The sequence below is a fragment of the Peromyscus maniculatus genome, chromosome 1, assembly GCF_049852395.1.
Source record: "Peromyscus maniculatus bairdii isolate BWxNUB_F1_BW_parent chromosome 1, HU_Pman_BW_mat_3.1, whole genome shotgun sequence".
Classification (NCBI taxonomy): Eukaryota; Metazoa; Chordata; class Mammalia; order Rodentia; family Cricetidae; genus Peromyscus; species Peromyscus maniculatus.
The window spans coordinates 113575060-113594800 of NC_134852.1; the positions used below are offsets into that span (position 1 = coordinate 113575060).

A 19741-nucleotide genomic window follows, 5' to 3' on the forward strand; every position below is an offset into this window, starting at 1 on the left:
TTTTAAGGAATAAGTACTTTTTTTTTTAAGTTGGAGTTGGGATTGAACCCAAAGATATGCTCTGACACATCCCTAGGTTACCTGGTACCCAGGTTAGGGTGATAATTATCCTACAAGAGCCTGGTTTGCAGCACTGATCCCGGGTCTAGGTCATTGTCATTTATGTATGTATTAGAGGAAATTTGGAAAGTTAAAAAAAAAATATGTGAATAGTAGCACTGATGCCAGGTGTAGTGGTGCACGCCTTTAATCCTAGCACTCAGGAAGCAGAGGCAGGCAGATCTTTGAATTTGAGGCTAGCCTGGTCTACATGGTGAGTTCTGGGATAGCCAGGGCTACAAAGAGAAACCCTGTCTCCAAAAACAAAAACAAAAAAAGGCATTCATTGTCTCACCATAGCTGAATACTTTTTCTTGCATTTTTTTTTGTCAATTTAAGAGAAGATTTTATTTTTATTTGAAATTATGTAAATATTTGTGTATCTTGAGTTTGGATTTGTGCACATGAGTGCAGTACCCATGGGGGCCAGAAGGGCAATTTGGATCCCTGATGCTGGAGTTACAGGCAGTTGTGAGTTGCTCAAAGTGGGTGCTGGGAACCGAACTCGAATCCTCTTCAAGAGCAGAACATACTGTTAATAGACACCTCTTCATCCTCCTCTTGTGAATTTTTGAGAAGTGGCTAAAATATTTATTGAGTACAATGACCTGTATAGGTATTTTGGAGATGTTACTTGAAAGTCTCAGAACAACCCCACAGGATTTTACAAATACGGCTTAAATTGAGACTGTAAAGTGGCTTAGGGTCACAGCTAGAAGGAAAGGCTTGGGTTCAAGCTCTAGTGTTTTGTGTTCTAAAGTTCAAGACAATTTCACAAAAATTTTTTATCGTTCTTTGTCCCTTGAAAGTTTTTGATGTTTGTTTTGTTTTGTTTTGTTTTTGTTTTCTGGAACAGGGTCTCATTATACAGCCCAGCCAACCTTTAGCTTACTTTATAGTCTGTTGGCTTCTAATTCATAATCCTCCTGCCTTGATCTGTTAAGTGCTGAGATTACAGTTATGTCCTACCACCCCCAGCTCCAGAGCATTTTAAGTATCTTCCATGTTCATAAAATCTTTTTTATAAGCATCACTTTTAATATCTCTGCTGTCTCCCAGCAAATAGATGTATTCTCATTTTTCATCATCTCACCTTTATGTATACATCCATACAACTATTAATAATGATCCAATGAACGTGTTTGTACGTAAGTCCTTATCTGTGTTGTGGATGACCCCTGAAGTTGGCTAAAATGGAAAGGCTGGTTCTTGCTGCTCTCCCGGACCTTGCTCCGCGTCCCTATCCTGGACTGCCCTGCCTGTGTCCTCCCACTAACTAACTGCCTTGCTACTTCCCTGAATTGGCCTTAGGTCTCCTTCCACTGGAGTTGCCACTAAAACTGACCCGGGCACCTCGTCTACAATACCCCATCCTTTCAGGTCCCATAGGGGGAGGTTTCTGGGAGGTGGTGTCCTTCTCCCTAGATTGGGTATCAAAGGTCCAGAGAGGTATCCAGCAGGCATATCTTTATGGGTACCTGCATCCAACCTGGGTTGGCCAAGTCTTATACTCTCTTCACTCTCCTTGCAGCCCCCAGCCTGCAGAGCAGTGTTCGACAGCGCCTGACGGAGCCACAGCATGGCCTGGGATCTCAGAGGTTGGTAGAGGGCGAGGCTGGCCACTTCTTGACAAGTCGGGTGTCTCTGCGGCGAATGCGTAGCCTTTCATCTGGACAGTCTTTCAGTTCTGAAGGCCACGGAACCAGCCCTCCATCTGCCTCTGCTTCTTCTTCCTGCTCCTCTTCCACTACCACCATCGCCACCACCACCTCCACTACCACCACCACCACCATCAACACCGTCCATGTTCACCCTGTGTATTATCACCACAGCACTTCCTATTTCCTCCAGATGGATCCCTACCCTGACCCAAGCCCTTCTGACAGCACCGCTGTGATGGCTGGGCACTCAGAGAGCTTGGGGTATCAGCTATCTCTCTTCCTACTGCTTTCTCTTGGCCTCTGCCTGCTGCCTGCTGCTTGTTGACCTCTGGGAGGTGTGATGGGGATCCCCCTTGTCCTTTCCTTTCTCAGTTCTTCGATTCCTTATTAAGGTCAGCTTAATTTCCTACACCGGTCTTCCCTTTGCTGTTTGGGGTTTTCTGACTCTGAAAATGAGTAAAGGTCCTCTTCCCTCATAATCCTATAACACTTGTTTAAATTATGCACTTTCAGATCAGTTATCTCATTTCCTTTACTCCTTAAACAAATGTTCTCTGTGTCAGGTACTCCTGAACGTGATAAGATGCAATCCCAGTAATCATTACTTACAGTCTTATCTGGGAAAGGCGCACAAAGAAATTATGAACTGATTTTTATAAGTGCTCTGGGGTACTGAGGAAGGAGGAATGACTAACAGTGTGTATCTAGGTGGAATGCTTCACAAAAGAGATGACATTTGTGGTGAAGCCCTGTGCAGAGAGAAAGGAAATAGCATTCTAGCTTGAGGAAATGGCATGTGCAGAGGAATGGAGCCGTAAGAACATGGTATAGATTGGTAATGAAGGTATTGCAGATATGTTGGAGAGGAGTGGTAGATGAGGTCAGGAGGATAAAAAGTTCAGAAAGGCCTTTTATCTTTTCAGAAATGGAACGCCATAAAACGGTTTCTAAGTGAAAGTGAATTAGCTATACTTCCATTTTGGAGGACTCAGTGGGTAATTACAAGTGTTTGCTGCTAAGCCTGATGACCTAACTTTGAACCCCAAAATCCATATGGTAGAAGGAAAGAACCAACCCCTGGAAGTTGCCCTCTGACCTCCACATCTTTGCGATGTGTGTGTGCATGTGCACACATACACAAAACAAATATGTGTAATCAAATAAAAATTAAAGTCTTTCCATTGTAGAGATAACATTGTAGTGGCCTGTATGTAGGAAGGAAAGAGAGGACGAAGGAGTTTTGAAGCATTGCAGCATACTGATTGGGGAAGTACTGAGATCTTGGCATGGGAAGATGATTCACTTGTAACTGGCTAGAGATACAGAAAGAAGAATCTAGGTTTCTAGCTTGACTAAGAAAATGAACACAACCTTCATGGAATTACACTACAGGAGAAGGAATACAGATTTGAAAATTTGGGGCAAGAAAAGTTAAGCAGGTACTCAAATACTTACTTGTTAGAGTAGGAAGTTAAGGCTCTGAAAGGGCAGTTTTCCCCAGGCTGCAGAGATTATTAGGACAGAGCATAGACTAGAACTTGACTTTTCATTCAGGACACTTGTTCTTCTGCAAGGTATCAGTAAGTGACCTAGAAAAGAGTTGAAAGTTTCTCCTCAGCCTGGTCTGGCAGCTCATTGACTTTCCCTGCTAATATGTCAAAAATGTTAGGCCTAGGTCAAAGGTAGTAGCCTTGACCTTGAATGGGACAAGCTTAGGGGACTCTAAGAAAGGACTCCTCTTTGGAAGTTCATCTCATCCCTGAAATTGTGACTGTAGTCCACTCCTGGTTGCCAAGCTGCAGCCTGCTTACTCTGTTGATTTCTTTTGGTCCGGCCTCACTGTGGCTGCCCAGCTCTCCATCTCTGCTTCACGAACCTTTGGACAGTTATCCTTGAGGGCTGTTCCTTTTGCCTCCACAAAGGAGCTGCCCTTTCCAGGATTATTGCTCAGCAGAGCTGCCCATTTTCACTCTCATCCTCATTTTCATCTGGAAGTTTGGGAAGAGAGACTGTTCCTCCCCATACTTATGGAGAGGACTGGAATGGGTTGGGGAAGATAGGGGTTGCTATAGTTTCATGCTCTGAGGTCTAAGCAGAGGGCAGTGGGGAGGAAAGGGTGGGTAGTACCTGCATTCACCTGGCCTGTTCACTGCTTAATTTTCTTTTGCACCATGCACCAGAGGATCATCTCTAAAGGCAAACAGGCTCTCTAGTAAGGTTAGTAGCTTGGGATGGGAGTCCAAGGCAGCCTAGCCTTTGGGGAGGGATAACTCTGGCCTAAAAGGTCTCCGAAGTTCAGGGAGGGAAGGTGAGCTTGCCTTAATGGACCTTTTCCCTCATATATCTACTAAGGCTTTCTCCTAGGTTCTTACTTTTCTGTGGGATTCTTAGCATTTAATTGATGAGGGAGGCTCAGAAGGATGAGGATTAAAAACAAGTTCAGGACTGTGGGCCAGGAGAAGTGAGACTGGGAGGTCCAAGCTTTTTTATCTCTTTTCCTTGGTGCTATAAAGATAGAAATTGCTAGGATCCTTATCTCCTCAGTTTAAAAGAGCCACCATTTTTAGTGTGGCTTCTCAGAATGTCTTGATAGTTTCTAGGTGGTTTATGTTTATGAGGAGGACTGTTAAGTGCTTAGAGAAACAAGGACACTTTTTTATTGTGTAAGATGTAGTCCTGGCCTCAAACTTGCTATGTAGTTAAGGGTAATCTTGACTCCTGATCCCCCTGTCTCTACTTCCCAGTTGCTGGGAGTATAGGTGTGTGGTACCACATCTGCTTTTTGTTTAGTTTATTTTGTTTTTGAAACATGGCAATCCTATGTAGCCCTGACTGTTCATCCTGGAACTCACTATGTATGTACAGAAGGCTGGCCTTGGATTTGGGATAGTTCTCCTGCCTTAGCCTTCTAAGTACTGGGATTACAAATGTGCATTTGGTGAAGATACATTTAGATAGAAGCAAGGACCAGTGTCAGATGTATAAAGCCAAATAGAAGACTGAATATTTATAGACAGTAGATTATGTGGCAGAAGCAGTATTTGTAGTAGAGGAGCTGGAGCTAGTATTGTTCCCTTTCCACCTGCAAACAGGAAGGTACTGGCCCATGGAACTGCTGCTCGATTAGTTGTTCCCTGAGAAAGAAACCCACAATAGCTATGAGCCAACCCCCTTACTTTTGCCTGTTTCAGAAGGCTGATGCCCTTCCTAACCTTTGACCCCTGGCTTCCATCTTACCTGGTCCTATGTTTCCTCTCCTACTCTTCTAACTCATATGTTGATACTTTTCCTTTGGCCTTCTCCTCTGCCTCTGTTGTGAGCTCTCAGGCCTCTAGGAAAGTGAAGGAGAATTCAAGATTAACAGGGTGTCTTAATATTCACCCCTTTGTTGTAGAGGCAGGAGCAGTGGCATCGGGGATTTGCTCATGGCCTTCCTGGGCTCAGCTAAGCCCTTAAAGGGTTTCTAGTCCTTGAACTAGAATCTGTGTATATGTCCAGTGTGTAATGGCATGGTCCCATAATTCAGACCTGCAAAGAAAGCCTCTTATGAGCGGTCCCATATTGGCCTTGCAGTTTGGCTGGCTTCATTGCCTTTATTTCTACAGTACGTTGCAGTTTCCAAGTGCTTTGTTAACATTTTTGTTCCTCCCAACAGTCTTGTGAGATAATTAGTTTGATATCATCTTCACTGGGCAAAAATTGAGGCTCAGCAAAGATAGATGATTTATCTAAGATCACACAGAAGGGAGTGAGCTCTTTTCAACCCCTGTACCTTTAAAGGCCAATGTTCTATCTTCCTATGCCTCTCTACGTTCTCCCTGTCAGCAGAGCTCTGAAACAAACCCCACACTTCCTGCTTTGATTTGAACTCTGCAGAACTTCTCCATGACCTCCTATAAATCCTGTGAGAGGGTAGGAAGAGGGATTGTTTGCAAGGCTGTTCTAACTTCTCCTCCCCAGCCTTGGTCAGGTGTGCTGACTGCATGTGTCCTGTTCTTTGGAGCCTGGCCCAGACTGCATGTATCCCAGGTGTGATGGAATTAAGTGGGGGAGGAAGGCATGGAAAATGGTAATTCAGAGCAACATGCAGCTTCGATAGTAGCTTAGGGTTGAGTCCTAGGGAACTTTACCAGCTATGGGAAGGCGGATTATTTAAGAGGATGCCTATGGAATTTGAACCTATGGTTTCTATCAGTGTAGCACCTTGGTATTCATCAGGGAAGGGTCCCAGCCATTGTAAAACTGTTTGCCTGATGATGATGGTATATAATAACATTTGTTTTTGTTTCTTTTTGTTTGTCTCGTTTCATCATTGTTCCCTTTCTCCTGTTTCTACCCACTTTCCCTCTCTATAATCCTACTTTTCCTCTCTTTCTTCTCCCCCTTTTTGCATTTCCCTATATTCTATATTCCTTTTTCCCTTCTGTCCTATATCTTTCAGGGATTTGACCCATTCCGATTCGGAGTCCTCCCTCCACATGAGTGACCGCCAGCGTGTGGCTCCCAAGCCTCCTCAGATGGGCCGTGCTGCAGATGAGGCTCTCAATGCCATGCCTTCCAATGGCAGCCATCGGCTGATTGAGGGGGTCCATCCGGGATCTCTGGTGGAGAAACTGCCCGACAGCCCTGCTCTGGCCAAGAAGGCATTGCTGGCGCTGAACCATGGCCTAGACAAGGCCCACAGCCTGATGGAGCTGAACCCTTCAGGCCCACCTGGTGGCTCCCCACTTTTGGATTCTTCCCATTCTCTTAGCCCCAGTTCCCCAGACCCAGACACACCATCACCAGTTGGGGACAACCGAGCCCTGCAGGGTAGCCGAAACACACGGATTCCCCACTTGGCAGGGAAGAAGGCTGTGGCTGAGGAGGATAATGGTTCTATTGGTGAGGAGACAGACTCTAGCCCAGGCAGGAAGAAGTTTCCCCTCAAAATTTTTAAGAAGCCTCTTAAGAAGTAGGCAGGATAGGGTGGCAGTGTGGAGACAGCCTGTCCTTCCCTGGGTCTTCTGCCTCCCCCCTTCCTTTCTTTGAGATATCTGGCCCCTAGAGTGGGGCATGGAGGGGCTGGCCCAGGGGCCTGGGCACTGTACATACCTGCCCCACTCATTCTCGGTCCTTCATCATTATTTATTAACTGACCACCATGGCCGGCCTGCCCTGAAATCCTTCCTTCCAACCATGGCTGCTGTCACACCCTCTCCACTCCAGTGCATGTCTTAGTGCTGTCCCCTCAGTTCCCAGCTCCACCATCTCTGCTGTCCCAGTTTTGAGGTTTGGTTTTGTTTCTGTCTCCTGCTTTCAGGCTCCTCTCCCCCATTAGTCCCCAACTTTCCTAGCAGCTGTGGGGAAGATGGGAGGAGTAACTTCCGACACCTGTACCTCAGATCTATTCATCCTACTCATAAGTCTGCTGCCCTAGACTAGGCCAGGGTCCTAACCTCTGGGGTTTGTTCTGTGGAAGTATGGTGGGCTGGAGGGAACCTCATCCTGGAGCTCATTTGGATCTCCAGGGCTCCATTCAGGGAGTGAAGCAACTCCCAGGGAACAAGTCACCAGAGTCGAGGAGAGACCAGGCTTGTATTGATGGGGGAGACGTCTCTTAGTTGGAAGATGAGTAGATGCCAAAGCTGTGGGCTGTAAGGCACTTGCCATCTCTCTCTTGCCCTGCCCACTCCTGCCTTCCTCTTACCTCTGCTCCCCTCTATTGCAGGAGTGTATCTCTTAAGAGGTGCTGCCCTGACGCTCCTCAAGCATCAGTACTGCTGGGGCTCAGGACAACCAGCTCCCCTGGCTATGGGAGCCACAGTCATGACACAGGGCTCTTGTGGAGCCCTGGGCAAGGATGTTGTATTTGAACCAAAAGACAAACGGTTTTAAAGTAAAAAATAATAAAGCAAAAATCAATAAATCTCCTGAATTTCCCAAGTGCCTGCACAGCATCCTCCCTTGTCAGACTCCATTTTCATGTTACTGCATAGCCCGGGCCAGAGACTCAAATGGACACAGCTGTTGGGGAAGGGGTGGTGAAGGGAGATGGTATGGATGTGAAGGCTGCAGTGTGTGACCACTTCTCTCCCCACGCCTCCCATCTTCCAGACAACTCTCTCCTGTACCTGGTTTTGCTATGGCTGTAAAGGTATTTTCCCTCTGCCCCATTCTGTCATGCCTTTACCCTGAGATCCTAATCTGGGCCTGGGTTGGGTGCAACTGGGGCTGGTCTTAGGCGGGTGCTAGGCTATAGACTGCCTTGTAGCCCCCTGGACACCCTCACATGGGTTTTTCTGTGTTATTTCATAAGATTCTTTGAAGTCCAATAAAGCATGTAGGAGATTTTAACCTCTGCTGGCTGTGACTCTCTGATTGTGTTCTCGGTGGCTTACAGAAAGGATGACGGGGCTGGTGAGGCGGGGGGCTGGTGAGGCGGGGGGGGGGGGGGGGGACGGGGGGACTGGTGAGACGGGGGGGGGGGGGGGCGCTGGTGAGACAACAAGGGGCTGATGAGGCAGCTCGGTGGGTCGGCACTGCAGTAAGCCTTACAGACTTGAGTTCCATCTCCGAGACCCACAGGGTGGAGGGACAGAACCAGATCTGAAAGTCTTGTCCTCTAATTTCCACACATGAACTGTGGTTTGTATGCACAGGGAGGGGCACAAGAAATACATTTTCTTTCCCTCCTGAGACAGGGTTTCTCTGAGTAGCCCAGGCTGTCCTGGAACTTGCTCTGTAGACCAGGCTGTCCTCAAACTCAGAGATCTGCCTGTCTCTGCTTTCCCAGGATAAAGGCATCCATGCCCAGCCTAAATGAATAAGTATTTTAAAAAACATAAAAGGGATAAAGAGACTATTCTTCATTTGCCAGGGGTGAATGAAACTCCAGTGCACATACCCAGAAACTCTCTGGCTGAGATACCTAATAGAATATAGGATATAGGATACCTAGGTAAATTTGAGTTTCAGGTGAAGATTTTTTAGTATAATCTTGTCTTACACAATACTTGGGATTCAGTTTTATTGATTAAATCTCAGTCTTATTTTTTTTCTTTTTTAAAAAAATTTTTGGACAGGGTCTTATGTATCCCAGGCTGGCCTTAAACTTGCCATGTAGATGAATCTGGCCTTGAATCCCTAATCCTCCTGCTTCTACCTCTCAAATCCTAGGATTACAGGTATATGCCACTCTACCGATTTAACAATTCTATTTCTGAGCCATCTTAAAGGGGGGGGGGAGTACACTTATTAATCATATGCCTGTGTGTGGATGTCAGAGGACAACTTGTGGTAGTTGGTTCTCTCCTTCTACCATATGGGCCCTGGGGCTTGGATTCCAATTGTCAGGCCTGGTGGCAAATGTCTTACTACCGCCTCAATGGCCCTATCTTTTTTTTTTTAAAGCATATATTCATTGAGTAAAATATATGAGTTTCATATTAGCATCTTCATGCATGTCTAGCAAGTACTTGGATATTATTCACTTCCTCCTCTCAACCTCATCCATTCTTAGGTCCATAAACCTATCATCTTAGTTTCTCCTCATTTCAGAAGAAATTAGGAAACAAATGAGTAATGGAAAATGGATTTATTTATAGTTTTGCCACCAGGGAGAAAAAATAACTCCAACCTTTTCTCTAACATGCTGGTCGTCTTTTACAGTTTATAGAAAACTATGAGCCAAGGCAAGAAGGTATGTAGCTCGCTGTGAGACAGTTTAATATACCTTTTCTGGGAGTGTGAGGAGGTCACTAGCTTTAGATGGCCTGCATTGTCTCAGTTCTCAGCAGTTCTCTTAGTATGGAGGGGGTCTCTCTTTAGAATTTTGCCAGGGCTCCAGACAATTCTCAAGTATGGGATCACTGCCACATTGGTGTCCTCTTTGTTATGGAGTAAAAACCCAGAAACCACTCAGGCCACCAAAGTTCCAAATGAGAGTCTGTGTTTAGCCAGTTGGTGACTGCCTGGAGAGAACCACTTCTCTCAGAGCAGCCTCAAATGCATAGTACAGGGAGTTTTTAAAGACAAAGAACAGAAAAACTACATTCTGGCTGGCAGTTGCAGGGGGAAGCCAGCAAACAGTTTAACAAGAGCCAGGAACATGCAGTTAGCCTGGGCGTTTAGGACCATGAGTTTGAGAACAGGGTTGAGTGCTTTCCCATGGGACTGTTCAGGGCAAGGAGTATGTTTTAGTTTGGGTTTTTATTGCTGTGAAGAGACACCATGACCCTGGCAACTCTTATAAAGAAAACAGTTAATTGGGGTGTCTCTCTCAGAGTTTCAGAGGTTCGGTCCATTATCATTGGGACAGGGCGCACGGCGGCTTGCAGGCAGATGTGGTGCTAGAGTAGCCAAGAGCCCTACATCTTGCAGTAACAGGAAGTCAACTGACAGTCACACTGAGGGAAATATGAGTAAAAGAGAACTCAAAGCCCATTCCCTCCCCAAGTAACATTCTCCAACAAGCCCACACCTCCTAATAGTGCCCCTCCCTTTGGGGAACCATTTTCTTTCAAATCGCCACAGGGTAGAAACCAAAGATGGCTTCAGCTGAGACAAAATGGAGAAACCTTTACCCTGTTAACACTTTTCCTCTTTCCAAATAATGCCCCTGCTTCAAGTTTCCTAAAAAATTATCTACCTATCTGTCTGTCTGTCTCTCATACAATACATCCTGACCTCAGTTCCCTTTCTCGACACTTTTCCCTTTCCCTCTTCTCCCCTCTTCCCCCAACCACTCCTCCATTTCCCTTCAGAAAAGTAGGCCTCCCAGGCATATCAGCCAAACACGGCATAACATGTAAGGTAAGACTTGCCACAAACCCTCATATCAAGAGTGCGCTATGCAACCCAGTAGAAGGAAAAGGGTCCTAAGGGCAGGCTAACGAGTCAGAGACACACTCCACTCCTACTGTTAGGCATCCCACAAAAACAAGCTAACAACCATAACATACATATCTCTATATCACCTAGAGCAGACCCATGCAGGCTCTGTGATTGTCACTTCGGTCTCTGTGAGCCCCTATGAGCCCTGCTTAGTTGATTCTGTGGACCATGTTCTGATGTCCGGGACCCCTATGGCTCCTACAATTCTTTCCCTTTTCTGTAGGGTTATCCAAGCTCTGAGGACCCGATGGACCTGATGGACAGCTCCAATCTGGTTTCTCCCTCTGCCTAATGTTTGGCTGTGGGTCTCTGCATCTGTCCTATCAGCTGCTGTAGGAAGCCTCTCTGAATGGGTTAGGTACCAATCTAGAGTTCTGGCGGCTGGCTCAAGTTTGGTGGATTTTTTTTTTTTTTTGAGAGAGAGAGAGTTTCACTGTGTAGCTCTGGCTGTCCTGGAACTCGCCTTGTAGATCAGGCTGGCCTCTAACTCAGAGATCCACCTGTCTCTGCTGGGATTAAAGGCATGCATCACCACTCCTGGGCTTGGTGGAGGTTTTTTTTTTTTTTTTTTTTTTTTTTTTGGTTGTTGCTGTTTAGGTCTGGATTCCACATGGGAGAAAACATACGACATTTGTCTTTAGGGACTTGGCTTATCATGATGATCTCCAGTTCCATTTTCTAGAAAATGACACATTTCCTAATGTCCTAATTCCTTTCTTGTGTACATACATCATATTTTCCCCTGACCACCCTGGTCTTCTAGCTTCAAGTAGGACTTCCTATGCAGTGTGAGCTGTGGGTGGAGATGGACAAGTTCTGGAGGGTACAAGAAACAAGTGAAAGGTTTTAGCAGAAGAATGTCACATACATTATTTTACAGAAGACAGTTTGTGTGGCCCCGATTAGTTTTTATACCTTCCTTGTATAAGTATAAAAATGGGATCGTCATTATTCTTTTATTTTTTTTTCACCTTTTTCTTTTTCCCCTTTTATTGAATATAGATTTTTTTGCTGTTGTTGTTTTTTTTGAGACAGGGTTTCTCTTCGTAGCTTTGGAGCCTGTTCTGGAACTCACTCTGTGGACCAGGCTGGCCTCAAACTCACAGAGATCCGCCTGCCCCTGGCTTCTGAGTGCTGGGATTAAAGACATGTACCGCGACGGTCCAGTGAATATAGATTTTTTTCTCACATAATATATCCTGATTATAGTTTCCCCTCCCTCTACTCCTCCCAGTTCCTTCCCATCTGGATCCCCCCTTTCTGTCTCTCACTAGAAAATAAGCTTCTAAGGGAAAATAATAATTTACTTTATTATTAATTTGTTAAGTATAATAAGATAAAACTAACACATCAGTACCGAACAAAACCAACAGAAGGAAAAGATCACAAGAGAAAAGCACAAGAGTCAGAGATCCACTTGTTTGCACACTCAGGAATCCCATAAAAACACTAAACTGGAAGCCATAATGCATATGCAGAGGACCTGGTGCAGACCTGCGCAGGCCCTGTGCATTCTGCCATAGTCTCTAAGTTCACATGAGCTTTGATCATTTGATTTCCAGTGCTTTGTTTCCTTGGTGTCCTCCATCCCCTCTGGCTCTTACATTCTTTGTGGCTTCTCTTCTGCGGGTTTCCTGAGTCCCGAGGGGAGGGATTTGATGGTGACATCCCTCGGGACTGAATGTTCTGTGTCTTGCTTTCTGCATGTCTGTTTTCCCTTAACGTGTTCAGTCATTAATACCATCTGGTGACAACTACCTTAGTGCTGATCCTAATCTCTACCACCATCCACAAAACAGTAGAAGCAAATGGATCTCCCTGCTTAAAAATTTCGCAGAACTCCTATTTCTGTAAGGCTAAAATCCAAATACCTGCGGCCTAGCCTGATTCTTCAATTCAGGAGTGCAGTCCCCGGCCTCTTAGCTGCCTCTGGTCTGCGGGGCGTAGGCTTTGGCGCCAACCAGACCGAAATCTTGGGGTTGCCAGAATTTAAAAAAAAAAAAAAGGTTCTGGGTTATGAAACGAAAAATACTTGGGGGCGGAGATTCCCTTTGCCCACACCCAACATGGCGGCAGGAGAACTCGGTTCCCGCCAGGTCCGCCTTCACCCAATATGGTAGAGAGAGCCGCAGTCTCCGGGACTCTGCCCACACCCAATATGGCGGCCGAGGGACGGGCTTGCTGACTTTCGCCTACTCGTTTTCGGCCCATTCAACTCCGGGCACTGGTAGCGTCAAGGACGTCATTCGCATTCCGTCGCGCTGCTTTGTGCGTCACGGGTGGCGGGAACGGGAAGGAGTTCGGATTTTCGATGATCCTCCCTTCTGGTGAGGAAAGTGCAGTCGGTCGCGCGTTTTCAGTCATTTCGGCGAGCGGCGCCTGCTCCAGACCTCAGATTCGACCGTCGGCGCCGTCCTTTCAGCGCTTCGGAGCTGCAAATTGCTCTCGAACCCCGCGGCACCTCAGCCACCAGCGCATTTCAGCCACCAGCGGCGATGCATGTCATCAAGCGAGGTGAGGAGTCCGTGGGGCTGAGGAGAGGGAGAGGGAAGCCCGGGCGCTGAGTCCCCAGCGGTTACTCACGCCAGCCCGCCCTCCGGCTTTCCCGCTCTTCTCGCCGCCGCTTCCCGCCCCGTCAGTCAGCTGGGCCCGCGTCTGTGCTCAGTCTGCCTCCATCTTTCTAACCTTAAGTGCCTTTGTGGTGGTGCGCCATTGCAGAGTTCCTCCCGGAACGGATTGTTGCCGAGCACCTTCCGAGGTGGCTTTTGGCCCCATTTTACAGAAGAGGTTTCAGAGACTGACGCAAAAGCCCTTCAGCTAGTAATCGTTGAGGCTAGAGTTGACTCATAGCTGATAACAGTTCTGTGTCTTTTTTAATTTCTTAAGGGGGGGAAAAAGCCCGGCATTGGTGGCGCACGCCTGTAATCCTAGCCCTCTGGAGGCAGAGCCAGGCGGATTTCTGTGAGTTCGAGGCCAGCCTGGGCTACAAAACGAGATCCAGGACAGGCACCAAAACTACACAGAGAAACCCTGTCTCGAAAACAAACAAACACACAAACAAACCAAAACAAACCCCCCCAAAACTCACAAAGTTGATGACAGGGCACAGGAGGAAATAAGGAAAGAAAAAACTTTGGACACCACAGGGTCACCTGCCAGTTTCCTGGTCTTTTGTGAGGTGGGAGTGTGGTATCTCTCTGCCCCTGAATTTTTTGGGGAGAGTTTTTTTCTTTCTTTCTTTCTTTTTTAATGTTGGTTTGTTTCTTGAGACAGGGTTGCACTATATATCATTGGCCTAGAGATTGCTATGTAGACCAGGCGGGCCTTGAATTTACAAAGACCTGCTTCCGCCTCCTAAATCCAACCAAACTAGTAAGATTAACCACAGAACCGTCTCCACAGACCCCCAAAGACAATCTCTTAGTGAACATTTCTTTTTGGTCAATTTCAAAAGTTAATTACACTTGAATATTTGATAATGCCAGTGTAATAACTGCTACTGCACACTGTGGTTTGATTCTTCAGATGGCCGCCAAGAGCGAGTTATGTTTGACAAAATTACATCGCGAATCCAGAAACTCTGTTATGGACTCAATATGGACTTTGTTGATCCTGTAAGTAAATGTAGTATGTCTCATGGATTCTTTGCTTCCTGTGATTTTGTGTGTCTCTTATCTCTAGACCTTCACTTAACTATACTTAAGTGTTAAATGTGAATTTATTGCCTGAAACTTTTCTTGACTTTGAGGTGTCCTTCGAGTTATCACTTTTCAGGGAGCTCTGAATGTGAACAAAGAGCAGTTGATCTGACCACTGTTGAGGCATTGAATTTATCCTGTTCTGCTTCCTGTGTTCCTCGGAGTTTTAGCCACACAGTATGGAAATTGGTTATGTATCTGCATCTAGAATTAAGAGTGGGGTGTATCTTATTCTTTTAAGATTCTCTAACAATTTTATACATATGTATTTATGTATATACATTTATACATACATATATTAAATACATTTTTATCATCTTTTCCCCAGTGTCCTCTTATCTCCTTCTCACCAGATCTCTTCTCCATAAGTCCTTCTAGTACTCTGTGTGTTTGTGTGTGAATATGTGTCTGTCTGTGTGTTTTTGTGTGTGAATATGTGTCTGTCTGTGTCCTGGTCTGTGTGTTTTTGTGTGTGAACATGTGTCTGTCTTTGTCCTGGTCTTCATTTACTTAGGGCTGCTTGTATGAGCAGGAATCTGGACTTAATTTACCTGATTGAGCAAGGGCAACTTACCAGTGATTGCATCCCTGAGGAATTTGACTCCTCCAGCAACCATTAACTGGACAGCAAAGGGTAGGGCCCTATGAGTCCATCCTCCACTCAATGATGAAATACTGATGGGCCCAATCTTGCAGAAATCTTGTGCAGATAACCACTGCAACTGTGAGTTCATGAATTTTTTTTTTTTTTTTTTTTTTTTTGTTTTTCGAGACTGGGTTTCTCTGTAGCTTTGCGCCTTTTCCTGGAACTCACTTGGTAGTCCAGGCTGGCCTCGAACTCACAGAGATCCGCCTGGCTCTGCCTCCCGAGTGCTGGGATTAAAGGTGTGTGTCACCACCGCCCGGCCGAGTATTTTTTTTTTTTAAGAATTATTTTATGTCTCTGTGAGTGTCTGCTACATGTATGTGGGTGCCCAAAGGGACCAAAAGTTGTTGTTGGATCCTGTGGAGCTAGAGTTATAGGCTATTATGAGTCACCCATGATGTGTGTTGGGAACCTAACTTGAATCCTCTGGAAGAGCAGTATGCACTCTTTTTTTTTTTTTCTTCCAAGATAGAATTTCTCTGTGTAACAGCCCTGGTCTTCCTGAAACTCTCTTTGTAGACCAGGCTGGCCATGAATTCATAGAGCTCCACCTGCCGCCCAAGGGCAGGGATTAAAGATGTGAGTCACCAGTATGCACTCTTAACTGCTGAACCATCCCTTCAAACCTCGTGAATATATCTTATTCTTGTTAGAGCCACAGTGTGACATTTATCTAATTAGGTACTTGATAAATGTTTAGTTAGCCAAGTGAGAAAGTGAGAAAATAGTTTTGTACTTTAAAGTATATTTATTATAAGTCTACACATTTTGGACTTCCAGATACTAATTAAAATAGTCAAATGTTAATATTGGGATGAATCTGAGACCTCATCCTATTTCATCTTCTTTGTTTTGTAGCTAAGGCAGGTCCAAAGAGAGAGGAGAGGACTGATTGAAGTCACTGGAAGTGCAATAAGAAACAAGTGGAGTTCCTTGATTCTTAGATATTCAGTTGCCTCATCTAACAACACATGTCCACGTGCAGGGATGCCTTAGCGGATTACAGCTTCCCAGGGCAGAACCTGTTGAAAAGGTCTGGATGCGCCCGGCGTTGGTGGCGCACGCCTTTAATCCCAGCACTCGGGAGGCAGAGGCAGGCGGATCTCTGTGAGTTCGAGGCCAGCCTGGGCTACCAAGTGAGCTCCAGGAAAGGCGCAAAGCTACACAGAGAAACTCTGTCTCAAAAAACCAAAAAAAAAAAAAAAGAAAGAAAAGGTCTGGATGCTATTAGATGTGGCACATGGATTTTATGCTAGACCAAGTTCTGATTGTTTACCACATGCATCAGAAACTATATGGATTTCACACTTACCTCTTGAGTCAAGAAAACAATTAGAAGCAAACTAGCTTAGCTGTGTTATAAATACAATCACAGTAACCACCTACATTCACTCATACTGCCTTTGAAGGAGATATGCTTTGGCCAACTTTACTAGTTAAGCTGTTTTATTTAATAGATTTAGTAAATATGTAGACACAACTTTGAATTTATTTTTCTTTAAAATGTATGATGGGCTTTGTAAATACAAGACCCTGAGTTTGGATCTTCGTACCAATGTGGAAAAGCCAGTATGGTATAGCAGTATGTGTTACCGCAGCTCTTGGCACACGAAGAAAGGGCCAGATCCCAGGTGCATATCAGAATGTCAAGCTCCAGACTCAGGGAAACACTGCCTCAAAAAAATAAGTCAGTTGTCACAGTGAGACCTTTCTCCATAGACTTTTCATGCTGTCTCCTCTGATCATGTGTGCTTTGTGCTTGTAGGATTTTTTTGTTGTTGTGTTTGCTTTTTTTTCCTTTATTCTTTGTACATTTATGCTTACTACTGTGCAAGAAAATATTTATAATCAATTTCAATTAAAACATTCTTATAGCCGCCCAGTGGTGGCGCACGCTTTTAATCCCAGTACTTGGGAGGCAGAGCCAGGCGAATCTCTGTGAGTTCGAGGCCAGCCTGGTCTACAGAGAGACATTCAGGACAGGCACCAAAACTACACAGAGAAACTCCTGTCTCAAAAAAACAAAACAAAACAAAACAAAACAAAACAAAAACAAAAAACCTGACACTAATTCTAATTTTATATGTATAGGATACATTTTCAGTAGTTTTGTTGTTGGCTTATGGATTCTTATTACATTGGGATGAATAATGTTTTTCAGATGAGGAGAGTATGTTATAACTTTGGTTGTCTTAACTGTAGCTGAAGTTTTTCTAGTCCTACCTGGCTCACAGTCAGGACAAATCTCTCTCACCCGTCAGTCCTGCAGCCACTCAGACCCAACCAAGTAAACACACAAAGACTTATATTGCTTACAAACTGTATGGCCATGGCAGGCTTCTAGTTAGCTGTTTCTATTAATCTATAAGTTGCCATGTGGCTTGTGGCTTACCAGTATCTTAACATCTTCTCATGGCGGCTGGCAGTGTCTCTCTGCCTCAGCCTTCCACTTCCCAGAATTCTCCTCTCTGCTTGTCCCACCTATACTTTCTGCCTGGCTACTGGCCCATCAGTGTTTTATTTATTAACCAATCAGAGAAACACATTAAACATACAGAACATCCCACAGTACTTCACTACTTTTTCAAGGAGGCTATTGTTTCTTGGAAAAAGCCGAAATAACTGTTGGTTTTATTTTGTAGGCTCAGATCACCATGAAAGTAATCCAAGGCCTGTACAGTGGGGTCACCACAGTGGAACTGGATACTCTGGCTGCAGAGACAGCGGCAACCTTGACTACGAAGCATCCTGACTATGCCATCTTAGCAGCAAGGATTGCTGTCTCTAACTTGCACAAAGAAACAAAGAAAGTGTTCAGTGGTATGTCTGGAGTAACGACATTAGAAAGAATTTAATATTGTCATAAAGTTGTAGGAATAATAATTACATAAGTTTCAAAGATTATTTTAAAAAACAGTATACAGTTCAGTGTAGAGTGGGAACTAGAACTTCCTGCTTCTCCGTGTAGCTGACCTACTGTATGAAATTATGTGTGTCTGTGGTGAATGTTGAGACAGGGTCTCATGTAACCCAGGATGCCTGCAAACTCAGTTTGTAACCAAAGCCAGCCTTGAACTCCTAATTCCCTCTCTTGTCTCTATTCCCTAAGTTCTGGGATTATACGTATATGTCATCATTCTGGCTCGAGTTTCTGTTCTTTTTAATTTTTAATTATGTTTGCCTATTTTGTGTGTGTGTGTGTGTACAAATGTGTACCGCAGTATGCATATGAAGGTCAAGGGACAACTTATGGGGGTCACTTCCTGGGATAGACCTCAGGTCATCATCAGGTTTGGTGGCAAATACCTTTACCTGCTGAGTCATCTTGCTGATCTAAGTTTTTGTTCTGAAAGAACAAAAAAAAAAAATGACAAGAAGTGACTGTAATTTCTTCATTTCCTTCCTCCTACCCCCTTTTTAGCTGTGTATCAGAGCCGCTTGGGAATTGCTGTTAAGCTATAAGGGCTTATATTCATTTCTTTGAAAGACTTTCTTTTATATATATAATGTATTATTCTGTGGGTACTCAACAGAAGTATATTTGTTGAGTATTTTCTCTGCTAGGCACCAAAGTGGGTTGGTGTTAAAAAAAACAAGGATTGAGAGCCACTGTTTTAAAATAGCCATTAGGTGGTTTTGACTTTCCTTTTTATCTTTTCTCAGATGTGATGGAGGATCTCTACAATTACATAAATCCACACAACGGCAGACATTCTCCCATGGTGGCCAGTTCAACGCTGGATATTGTTATGGCCAATAAGGATGTATGTACAACATTTTTTCTGGTAGAAATTTATTTATTTATTTTAATAATGCATTTAAGGCTGGGCGCTGGTGATGTACTCCTTTAATCCCAGCATTCAGGCAGAGGCAGGCGAATCTCTGAGTTAAAGGCCAGCCTGTTCTACAGAGCAAGTTCTAGGACAGTCAAAGCTACACAGAGAAATGCTGTCTTGAAAACAAACAAAACAATACATTCAAGAACATTTAAACACTACAAAAGACATTGATAAAAACTAATTCTCCTGCTCTAGATTCTGGTTTTCTTTAGCAGAAGCAACCTCATTTAAGCATTTTTTAAAAGATATTTATCTGGAGCTGTTCTGTGTATATAGTGTGTGTGTGTGTGTGTGTGTGTGTGTGTGTGTACACTATATTAGGCGTACTGTTCTCACTGTTGCTATTTTCACTTAGAACTATAACTCATCATCAGCATTTAAGAACTTACCTCATTTATCCTATCAGTGGCATAACATTCCATTTTATAGATTATTTTCATTATACCCATGAGAATCCCTCTATTGGTGAAAGTTTATTTTCCATTTTTCACTGCAGTAATAGCCTTCCTTGTATGATAGACATATCGGTGTTTTGGTAGAAACCAGTTTTAACATTAAGTAACAGAAGATTAGTTGGCTGGCTCTCTAAGTATGTAGCAGCTATTAAGGAGACGTAAAAGAAAAGTGGCCATTTGTAAGTTACTTATAATATAGTCTTTCTTCCCAGCCCCCTTTTTCCTTCGAGATTTTCTTTCTTTAGATTTTATTTTTATTTTATATATGTGGCTGTTTTCCTTGCATGTGTTTATGTGCACCATATAAGTGCTTGGTGCCCACAGATGCTAGAAGAGGGTCTTGGATTCTCTGGGACTTCCACAGTTACACATAGTTCTGAGCCACAGTGTGGGTGCAGGGATTTGAACCGTGGTCCTCTGAAAGAGCAGCTGTGTTCTTAACCGCAGAGTCTTCTCTCCAGCCTCTCTG

General features: G+C 44.5%; 2 protein-coding genes and 1 long non-coding RNA gene across 9 annotated transcripts in view; 2 read left to right on the forward strand and 1 right to left on the reverse strand.

Moving 5' to 3' along the window:
• Positions 1-8096, forward strand: part of Stim1 (stromal interaction molecule 1) — a 180167-nt gene extending 172071 nt beyond the window's left edge. For 4 of the 7 annotated variants that reach the window (XM_006993315.4, XM_076548655.1, XM_042280945.2 and 1 more), the window contains 2 exons: positions 1631-1697; positions 6202-8096. In XM_006993315.4, coding sequence (XP_006993377.1) covers positions 1631-1697; positions 6202-6718 — 584 coding nt within the window. In that variant the 3' untranslated portion in view covers positions 6719-8096. Of the gene's footprint in view, positions 1-1630; positions 2022-3940; positions 3978-6201 lie in introns of all 7 variants that reach the window. The other 3 variants (XM_015986841.3, XM_076548664.1, XM_076548648.1) reach the window with 2 other exon arrangements.
• LOC121830844 (uncharacterized) lies at positions 2016-12794 on the reverse strand. The gene is made up of 3 exons (XR_006074111.2): positions 12506-12794; positions 4998-5091; positions 2016-3349 (listed from the first exon to the last, which is right to left on the reverse strand). It is a non-coding gene; the product is annotated as an uncharacterized LOC121830844 (long non-coding RNA).
• Positions 12795-12882: 88 nt separating this feature from the next.
• The window catches only part of Rrm1 (ribonucleotide reductase catalytic subunit M1), a 29118-nt gene continuing 22259 nt past the window's right edge, over positions 12883-19741 (forward strand). The window contains exons 1-4 of the mRNA XM_006993316.4: positions 12883-13148; positions 14160-14248; positions 17621-17798; positions 18642-18742. Of these exons, the coding sequence (XP_006993378.1) occupies positions 13130-13148; positions 14160-14248; positions 17621-17798; positions 18642-18742 (387 nt within the window). The 5' untranslated portion in view covers positions 12883-13129. The remainder of the gene's footprint in view (positions 13149-14159; positions 14249-17620; positions 17799-18641; positions 18743-19741) is intronic.